The sequence below is a fragment of the Bactrocera latifrons genome, unplaced genomic scaffold, assembly GCF_001853355.1.
Source record: "Bactrocera latifrons isolate USDA-ARS-PBARC rearing strain unplaced genomic scaffold, ASM185335v1 scaffold_703, whole genome shotgun sequence".
Classification (NCBI taxonomy): Eukaryota; Metazoa; Arthropoda; class Insecta; order Diptera; family Tephritidae; genus Bactrocera; species Bactrocera latifrons.
This window is the reverse complement of record NW_017537383.1, coordinates 62,327-73,057: the sequence shown is the minus strand read 5'-3', so window position 1 is coordinate 73,057 and position 10,731 is coordinate 62,327. Positions and strand designations below refer to the sequence as shown.

Genomic DNA, 10,731 nt, shown 5'->3' with positions numbered 1-10,731 from the left:
AAAACAAATAAGTACGATAGACACCCTAATAAGCCCGTCTTAAAAGAGACACCTATCCCTTCATATGCAGGACATATAGTGCATATAGATATTTACAAAACGGAAGGCAATCTCGTGCTCACTGCTGTCGATAAATTCTCAAAATATGCGCAGGTAAAACCAATAAAATCAAAAGCTACTCAAGACATAAAGAACCTCTAAGGGACCTTCTCTTTAAGTTTCGAGTACCCAAAACCGTTATTTTTGATTACGAAAGGGCATTCAACTCAGCGACTATTACTTTTATGTTACATATTAAACATTCAAATCCCCGCCATATAAAAGTGCAGTGAATGGCGATATCGAGAGATTCCATTCAACACTTTCCGAGATTATGCGTTGTCTAAAAGCCGAAAATCGAAATCAATCATTTGCACAACCTTTGGACAGAGCTGTCTATGAATATAATTACTCAATTCACAGCAAAATTAATAGCAGACCAATAGAAATGTTTGCGGTCATACGGTAAGCACAGACCCCGAACAATTCGAAAAAGCTAGATTAGATAATATTCCAGGAATAAAAGATAAACAACAACAAGATCTTAAAAATCACAATAGCAAATTACAACCAATTATTGATATAGGTTAGGAACCAAAATCTCACCTAGGTATAAAGAAGAAGTAGTTAAAAAAAACAGGTCGACTACGGTACTGACCGAGTCAAATAGGGTAGTTCATAAGAGTAATATTAAAAGCTAAGTAATAAAATTAAATAGAACAGACGCATTTTCTAAATTTTTTCTTTTTGCAGACTAAGGCTTACAGCGACAACAATGGCGTTTAAACTAATACACCTTATCAACGTTGAACTGTACGAACAATTTTTGGCAGAGGTAAAGCAATTCACGGACAAAAACATATAGACAAACAGTATATTTTACTCAACTTTGAAACAAAAAATAGAACAGACCAAAGAAGCAATTAAATATATTAAACCATCAGGTAGARAAATTAGAAGATCAATTAACATCCTGGGTACAGCATGGAAATATTTAGCTGAAACCCCAGATCACGACGATTTTGCTGCATTAKAATACGACACAAAACAATTAAACGACAATAACAATAAACAATTTCTAATAAATCAAGCACTAACAGAACGTATGAATAACCTCACAGTAATTACGAACAAACTTACAAACGCAATAACAAAAGACAGCTACTTCAACGACGAACTAGTAATAAGTATTCAAAATAGATTACGTTTAGTTAAGGAAGAAATTGTAAACGTTAGATATGCCATCCAATGGGCAAAATTAAAATTAGTAAATAGCATTTTATTGAACAAGAAAGAATTAGAATTACCTCTTAAAACAACAGAAGAGGAAAAGATGCCTGTTTCATCAACTGAAGAATCCTTAAGTTTTGCAGAAACAAGCGTCCTTTATAATTCAACAATGTTAGGGTATATCGTAAAAATACCAATTACGGAAAAAGAAACTTATGAAAATATTTTAATTAAACCTGTTAAGAGAAATGATACGATTGTAAATATTGTTTTCAATAATATTATTAAGAACGAAAATAAGATACTTGGAATAAATAGCGAGTATAAGACAATAAATTCTATATCTATTTGTAATAAAGACCAAATTGTTAGCCTAGTTAATGAAACCTGCATAACAAAACTTCTAAATAGTAAACAAAAATTAACTTGTCAATATAGCAACGCAAATCATGTTAAACCAATTCTGAACTAATTCTACTAAATAACTTTAATGGTACCGTAAATAATAACCTGGAAGAAATGTCTGTTGCAGGCACATTCGTCGTAAAATTCAGCAATCTTACCATAAAAATAAATAACGATTCTTTCTACAATGGCGAATCGCTTTTAACCGGTTCGTTACCAGTCAGAACACAATTTGCTCCAGCGGAAAAGGAAAGATTAAATCTTTTGTCATTGGAATCAATCCACGAGTTATTCATAGACAACATAAAACGTTTGGATTGCCTTCAGAATAATACGAATACCACTCAAACTTCTGTGGCAGTCATGGCCATTCTCACACTAGCAGCTTTTTCAATAATACTCTTCTGCCATAGGAGAAAGAAGATAATCCTGCAAACAAGCTTTACATCAGAAACATATAGAAACTCATAACTTATATGTGGGAATTCGAAATGTTGTCGAAGCTAGAAGAGAAATAGTGACATGGATCGGTACGCGCACAAGCCCATACAAGAAGAAACCGCATGCGCATACGTACCGATCGAACGCACTTGTGTGTCATGTATGGGCACTTTAAGTGAAAGTAACTAAAGATGTATTTATACTTGAATGACAATAAATATGTCGAAAACAAATATTAAATTTTCTTTATCACAGTTGAAAAGAATAATTATCAATAAAAATATATGTTGACTTTGTTTTACGAAATGTATGTGAATTTGAGTGTTCTTTTGCTTTCGTGTTTGAGTTGCTCACAAAATATAAACAATCGACAATTGATATYTATGATAATCTCTGTAMGTGAAATATCAGTGTTTTTAAAACGGTGAACAAGAGAACGAACGACAAGAGGCTACGTTCTGAATAGTAGGTAGTCGAAAATTAAGACTTTCAGCCCTATTCTCGGGCCCTGACAAAAATCACCACCTTCACTATTGTGAGATTTTCCGTGTGCTGAGGTGATTTTAAAAGCACAAATGCTTACAATTACCTCGCAAATTTGTGAAGTCTGAAAGCAAACCTCAGAATGCAAAAACGGTTGTGTTTGTTTTGTTAATTTCAATATTTTTACAGAAATTTGCAACTTACGGTTTTTGTACATTTTGCTTCCTGCTGAGAATAAATATAAAGAAATATACATATGTAGTTATTTTCAAATAATTTTGACAATACCTTATTTGTAAATATGCATGGATGTATTTATTATTTGATACATGTGCGAATGAAAATAAATGTATGTTTAAAAAATATGCTGTAATGCTGCAGCTGCTCCTAAGTTGTTCTTTACCATTTTGAAGTCCTAGAAATATGCACCAAATTTAATAATTTTGCCAAATTGTTTACTTTTCTTGTTTGTCAATTTCTTTATTTTGTTTTGTTTGTTTTTGTAAAACAGGTTGTTTACAGCAAAGTGTGGTGGGTTTTGTGTGCTTTTTCTTGTGAGATTTGTGCAAGAATAACCGCACAAACCAGTTTTGAGGTCTGTTACCTCAAAATGTCACAAATAGTGACTAGAGACAGCTGGTGCTAAATGAGAGTCGCACTAAAATCTATTACATTTCATTATTAAGTAATGTATTTAGCCTTGAATGATAATATATATGTCGATAACAAATATTAAATTTCTAATATCAAAGTATAAAAGCATAATTACTAATAATAAAATATATATGTTGATTTTGTTTAACAATATGTGACCTGGTCTACGGAAAGGGGGCTTAGGTGTCAAAAAATCTTAGTTGATTCGGATGGAAGATGAGATGCTTTCTCACGTGATGAAATCCAAAAAGTCATAAACTATTTTTCGCACGTTAGCTCCCTTTTCGTAGACCAGGTCACATATGTATTTACGAAATTTATGTGAATTTGATTTATATTTAATTTTCTCGCGTTTAAGTTGCTTAAAAAATATTAAAAGTCGACAATCGATTAATATTTATGCTGATCTGGATCGCTGATTTGCGCCCACGCCCGACGGATGAGAAGGATGATGTGACTAAAGATGCCTTTTACGARTGCTTGGAGCGCACTTATGAGAGTTGCCCCCTAAACGATGTCAAAATCGTGCTTGGCGACTTTAACACCAGGGTGGGCAAAGAAGGTATCTTTGGCACTACGGTCGATAAATTCAGCCTCCACGATGATACATCCCCAAATGGGTTGAAGCTGATCGACTTCGCTGGGGCCCGAAATATGGTTACCTGTAGYATCWGATTCCAGCATAAGAAGATTCATCAAGCTACCTGGCTGTCTCCGGATCGAAAAACCACCAGCCAGATTGATCATGCTGTGATAGACGTAAGACAAGTGTCCAGTGTTTTAGATGTGCGTGCGCTCCACGGTCCTAACATYGACTCGGACCACTATCTTGTTGCAGCCAAGATTCGCACCCGCCTCTATGCAGTTAAAAACGCACGTCAACAAACACAAGGGAGGTTCAACGTAGCAATCAGAACAGACTGCCAAACGACTTTCTACTCGGCTTGCACTCTTGCTTTTTGAGAGCCCTCGTCAACAACTCGGTATAAGGGAACTGTACGACGGCATTTCAAACTAATTACGTACAGCTGCAACCGAAACCATTGGTTTTCGGAAAGTGCAATAGAACAGCTGGTACAACATCAAACATACAGTCGTCGCACTCGCGACTTCGCACTCACGTCACTGTTGACAGTCATAACTTTGAAACCTCAAATCATCAAATCAAATTTCGTCTATCTTGGAACCAGCGTAAACACCGCCAACAAAGTCAGCCTGGAAATAAAATCCCCTCTTGCCAACAGGTGCTAGTTCGGACTGAGTAGACAATTGAGAAGCAAAGTCCTCTCTCGACAAACAAAAACAAAACTCTATAAGTCACTTATAATTCCCGTCCTGCTATATGGTGTAGAGGATTGGACAACTGATGAGTCGACATTGCGAGTTTTCGAGAGAAAAGTTCTGCRAAAGATTTATGGTCCTTTGCGCGTTGGTCACGGYGAATATCGCATTMGATGGAACGATGAGCTGTATGAGATATATGACGACACTGACATAGTTCAGCGAATTAAGAGACAGCGGCAGCTAGCTAGGTCATGTTGTCCGAATGGACGAAGACTCTCCAGCTCTAAAAGTATTCGACTCTGTACCCAACGGGGGAGAGTGAAGAAGGACCTTGCTACGCTTGGAATATCCAATTGGCGCCACGTAGTGAAAAGAAGAAACGACTGGCGCGCTGTTGTTAACTCTGCTATAATCGCGTAAGTGGTATCTACGCCAATTAAGAAGAAGAAAATGTAYATTCAGTATATTCCAAATTGCAACCATGAGCTCGTTTTAGTTTCTGGTTGGTTTTATTACATTTCATTATTCAARGATGCTTTACACTTGAATGAAATATAAAYGACATATTGATGTCGATAACAATTATTACATTTTTTATACCATAGCCAAAAAATAACGTTAATAATGTTTACGAAATTTGTGTAAAATTTATTTGCTTTTAACCTTTTCGTGTTTGATATAAAATATAAAAAASGACAATCGATTAATATCTTTGATGATCTCTATTCAGTATATTCAAAATGGCAAAAAAAAGTTCTTTTTAATTTTGTGACCTGCTATCTATCAGGTCACAAATGCGAGACTAACGCTAGAGACTGTTTAGAGAACTAGTCACAAATTGACACTTTACCTCAAAATTCCTCAAATAGTGACTAGAGACTGCTTAAATTTATAAGATTAGTGAGATAAACTATTCAACAGCCGAAATCTAGAGATTAATTGTCGATCTGAACATGGTATAAGTTTGAAGATAATGCATAATGTGCTAAACACATAGAGCACTACAAACTTAGAGCGACCTCTCTCTCCTACGACATGAACATTTGCAAGAAGGCTTATTTGACTTATTTTTCAAAAACATTGAAACAGTAAGTGGGATGATAGTTAATCAAGTTCCTAAAGGAATGGAACCTAAGAACGGTTTTTCCTTCGGTGGCCCTAGTTACACTGCAGGGTACTTACGTGATCAAACGCAACATGTTGCACAGAGTTTATTTAAGTAGTCTCCTGTGGTTTGCTTATAGTCCTCAAATTGATTAAATAATTATATCTTTAGTGGTCGGGATTACGAGAAAATTTGAAATCCGGTTATTTGTCAGTCCGTTCGCACAAGCGGCTCACTCACATGATTGTTATAAATTCACTATTGCATTTACTTACGAATCTTGAACGCATAGGTAATATTCATTTTATTGTAAAGTATTGTAGAAAATTTGGATAGTATATATGGAGGATGGAGTCATGTGCAGAAGTTCACTCAAGTGAGAAAATTTCTCTGATCACCATTCAAATGCAATGGACGGGACAAGGACTGAGGGGAGTAGGTCCTTGTCCTACTGTCATTCACTCCGGTAGATGAACTTAAAGCCACAATCGGCATCAAAGCGAAGTTCTTCAACATATCGCTGATTTGCGYCTACGCTCCGACGGAAGATGAGCGCTTGGAGCGCACCTTTGAGACTTTAACGCCAGGGTGGACAAAGAAGGTATCTTTGGCACAACTGTTCGCAAATTAAGCCAACACGCGGAAACATTCAGAAAGGGGTTAAGACTGACCGACTTTGCCCGAAATATACGGCATGCACTATTTGTTTTCGGAAAATGCAAAAGATCAGCCGAGTCGCAGCGGAGATAAAACAGACTGCCTGCATCGCAACGTTACAATCGACCACAGCGCGTGCGAAATGTGATGGATACCGAGAGTTGAAGAAAGAAGCGAGACGCATTTGCAGAGAAGCCGCAATGCGTGAGTACAAAGAGCTGGGCAAGCTGCCGGCTAGCTCGCTAGGCAATGCTCGAAAATCCTACAAAAAGATGCGGCAACTAACAGAAAATTTCAAGACCGGAGCATGCTCTTGTAGAACTAACAGAGAGGATCTGGTGACTGATGCCCAGAACATACTACAATTATGGACACACCACTTCTTCAACCAGCTGAATAAAAGTGAAGKTATAATGCCAGGAGAAGGCGAACCCGTTTCCCCAATCGATGACGATGGAGCAGACGTTCCATCGCCCCACCATGATAAAGTTCGAGTGTAAAAAACAACAATGCGGCGGGTGCCAATTGAATTGCCGACCGCGCTATTCAAATACGGCGTCGAAGAACTGATAAGGAGGATGCATCAGCTTCTTTGTAGAATATGGTCGGACGAAAKCATGCCCTACGATTGGARWTTAAGTCCGTTCCCACGACAGTCGGATCTACGGAAACCGGAACGGACCCGGATTTTTATCCGGCCAAGGACTGTCAAMTCGGCAGAACTCTGCCGTTACAACAACAACAACATTGGAATTTAAGTGTGCTCTGCCCAGTCCACAAAAAAGGAGACCACAGAATCTGCGCCAAATACCGTAGGATAAGCCTCCTTAACAACGCGTATAAGGTTCTATCTAGCACGACTTACCTTTATGCCGCTCTGTCAGAATTTGGTATCCTAGCAAAACTAGTGTGACTGTGTAAACTGACGTTGAGAATCTGGAAGAACCTCTCCGAGACGTTCGATACCAAACGAGGTTTCAGACAAAAGCACTCCCTACATTCGACATCTTTACTCTGCTGCTGGAGAAAATAATTTGACCTGCAGAGATAAATCCAGCAGTTACAATCTTCTATAAGAGTGTACAGCTGCTGGCTTTAGCCGATGCCGTTAGTTCTGCCTTACGGGTCTAGTTGTGAACGAAGACAAGATGAAATATCTACTGTCATCAAACAAACAGTCGCCGCACTCACGACTTGACGCCCACTTGACTGTTGACAGTAATAACTTCGAAGTTGTTGATAATTTCGTCTATCTTTGAACCAATATTAACACCAACAACGATGTCATCCTCGAAATCCACCGCAAAATCACTCTCGCCAACAGATGCTACCGACTAAGTAGCTCTTCTCTCGACCAAGTTCTATAAGTCACCCTGCGGAAGATTTATGGCCCTTTGCGCATTGCCAACGGCATACATTCGATGAAACGATGAACGACATTTGAATAGCTCAACGAATTAACAGACAGCGGATGATGAAAACGCTCTCGAAAGTATTCGACGCACTAACTGCCGGGGGAAGCAGAGACAGAGGAAGACCTTCACTCCGTTGGAAATACCAGGCAAAGAAGGACCTGGCTACACTTGGAATCTCCATTTGGCGCCAAACAGCGAAGAGGAAAAATGATTTTCGCGCTTTTGTAAACTCGCCTATAATCACGTAAAGAGTGCCTACACTAATAAAGAAGGAAACAAACACTCTTTCAGTAAGAAGAAATACGCTACGTATCAAACAACCTTATATAATTGAATCAAAATTGTAATTGTTTGAAAATTAAATTTAARATTTTTTAATTTGAAAAAATTTTGTGGGCATATACAATKCATATGATTAGTTGTAGAAAATTTTGAAATGTAGCAAAAAAATGCATCAAATCGTATATCAGACAAAACTGATGGTTTCTGGTTACCACCATCATCATTAAGATGATCGTCGCGGTAGAGTATTCGTATGCATGATATTTATTTAATTATTTATTTTTGTCAATTAAATGTAAATGTTTTTCATTCAATCAAGTAACAGTAATTCCATTAATAAATTTAAACACATATTATCCACACATTTAGTAATGATAACCTATTATGTAACATGCCTCTCTAGTCTTCTAATTTGAACATTTATACGCTCACCCGTATAAGTAAAAAGATATCTTTGCTCTTACATATTTACATCTTAGTAGTAGTTACCGCTGCTTTTGAACAGATTAAAATTATATGTTAAAATAATATTACTTGTTAAAATTAGAAATTATGTAAATGTCATCTTCATACCGTCTTAAAATTAGCGAARAAGCAAATGCTCAAACCCTACTTCCTGTATAAGAATTATTTTGAACGTCCTAASCTTATTTCTTTCTAAAATAAATGGAATTTATCTTACCTTCACGAGAAATCCTAACGGAAGTAAAGTCACATACATTTTACAAATCTCTGCTATTTTATATTATACTTATCATATGAACCTAGCTAATCATCAAAATGTATAACGGTGAAGAGTTAAGAGATTCTGCAATTTTTCAATTTTTTTTTTCAGAAGTCATCTCATTAAAATTGTTGTTCCCAATAGAGTGATTGAACTATGCGACCCATCGTAACAGCACTATAATTTTAAGGTTTATAATTATAGAAATATCCAAGCATGCGAGAGTACAGTTCTCCACAAGGTGTGTGAGCAACGATGGAAATCTGAAGGAAGGGTGAATAATTGAATAGGGAGCTGTTTGTATTTAGGATGTACAACTGGCATCATGCAAATAATAGAGGACACTGACAAAGTTTTGTGACGACCAAGTATCCATACCAACCCACGGTATGACAGACCACAATTACATACATATGTATTTTTTTTTCCTAAATATTAATATGATACGACTGCATTCTTTTAACGTCTACTTTTTCCGAAGGAAGAAATATTCTCTTCTTTTCTAGTAAGATTAAAACAACAATATTAAAATATACTGTCTTAATTATATTTTAGTGTATCATTTTTCAATTATTTCACATTTCAACTAAGTCATATTTTCCATATCGAAGTAAATAATGCAACACATTTAAAACCAATAGTATAAAAAAGAGAAATAAGCGAAAAGAAATAAAACCCTAAGCTAGTTTATTTGGGTCTGAGTAGATTTTATTTTCATCAATACCTTTCATTATATTTTAAACATTACCAAATAAAAAGTCACCAAATTAAATGAAGTTTATGGACTTTCTGAACTTCTAACATTTGATTTCATACATTTGGTTGTTCATTTGTTCTTATTGATATTGTTATCATCGCATAGGTGAAGTTCGTAATTGATCTCGTAACAATGCGTTGCCCACCCATAATATCTTATTTGCAAATTAAGAAGTAAAGAGTACATTTTAATTTATAATTAAATGTCATCGCGTTCAGATTTGAACAAAAATGACTATCACCGAGATCAGTCACACCAAACGACGACAAAGTTGTGATATTTGCATTAAAACCCAATCAACTTTTGTAATAAGTAATTTGTATTCTGTTGTTAATGTTTTTCTTCTATTAGGAAGTTAAAAAAACTATGTGAATTTTTTTTAGAGACTGGGATTACGCAAAACAAAAATCAATAATATATGTAACTGAAGAGCAAAATTAAATGTTTGGATTGAAATTTTAGCGTACAAACACGAAACTATTCCGGAAATTAGAAATGTCGAAAAAGTTAGCTGTAAATATATCTATTGCAATATCATATGCTATATGGAGATGATGCAACAATACAACAAAGTACCTATTTCTTTACTTAAGACCCTTTTTACTATTCACGTCTCTATTTTCGTTTTTTTTTAGAGTAAAGCTAGGTGAGTGTTTAGGCCAAATATATATAAACTTTTCGATCCTCGGGCGTCCTGGCCAAATATTCTCTTTCGATAAGGCCCTCTATTCGTTTTTTGATAAAAACAGGAGACGGTAAGAACCGCGATTTCAATTGTGATGTTACATCAGATACAAGCAAGTTGTGCTGCAATGACAATTTAAGTAATAGGTATAGTATTTGTCAATATTAAGGAATATGTATGTACATTAATTTTCTTACCGGTAAACGTTTTCTTGCTTTCATTATACGAACAATAGCTGCTTCAATTTCATGTTTGCGATCTTCATCTACTTTACCCCGCGTTTCCTTGCGTTCCGGTTCAGTCTCTCCCTTTGCGGCAACAGTTTGAATTTTAATTCTATAAAAGCAAAGACATAAAAAACTTAAACTTAATAATAAAGTATAAGTGTATAGTACATTTTTCAAATATTAATGCAATATAAAATAGTTAAGGGCAAATGTATATTTTTTTAATTATTGACAAATTAAAGTATACAAAAGTGGTGTCGGCTAACTCCTTTGATAAATAAGTAAGGAAGGGCTATGTTTGGGTGTCACCGAACATTTTATACTCTCGCATGACAAGTTTCAT

At 35.8% G+C, this 10,731-nt stretch overlaps 1 protein-coding gene across 7 annotated transcripts in view; it reads right to left on the bottom strand.

Moving 5' to 3' along the window:
- Positions 1-9,244: 9,244 nt before the first annotated feature.
- Positions 9,245-10,731, bottom strand: part of LOC108975966 (cullin-3) — a 36,989-nt gene continuing 35,502 nt past the window's right edge. For 6 of the 7 annotated variants that reach the window (XM_018944829.1, XM_018944831.1, XM_018944828.1 and 3 more), the window contains 2 exons: positions 10,359-10,497; positions 9,245-10,283 (listed from right to left, as the gene is read on the bottom strand). In XM_018944829.1, coding sequence (XP_018800374.1) covers positions 10,131-10,283; positions 10,359-10,497 — 292 coding nt within the window. In that variant the 3' untranslated portion in view covers positions 9,245-10,130. Of the gene's footprint in view, positions 10,284-10,358; positions 10,498-10,731 lie in introns of those variants that run through there. The other variant, XR_001993907.1, reaches the window with a different exon arrangement.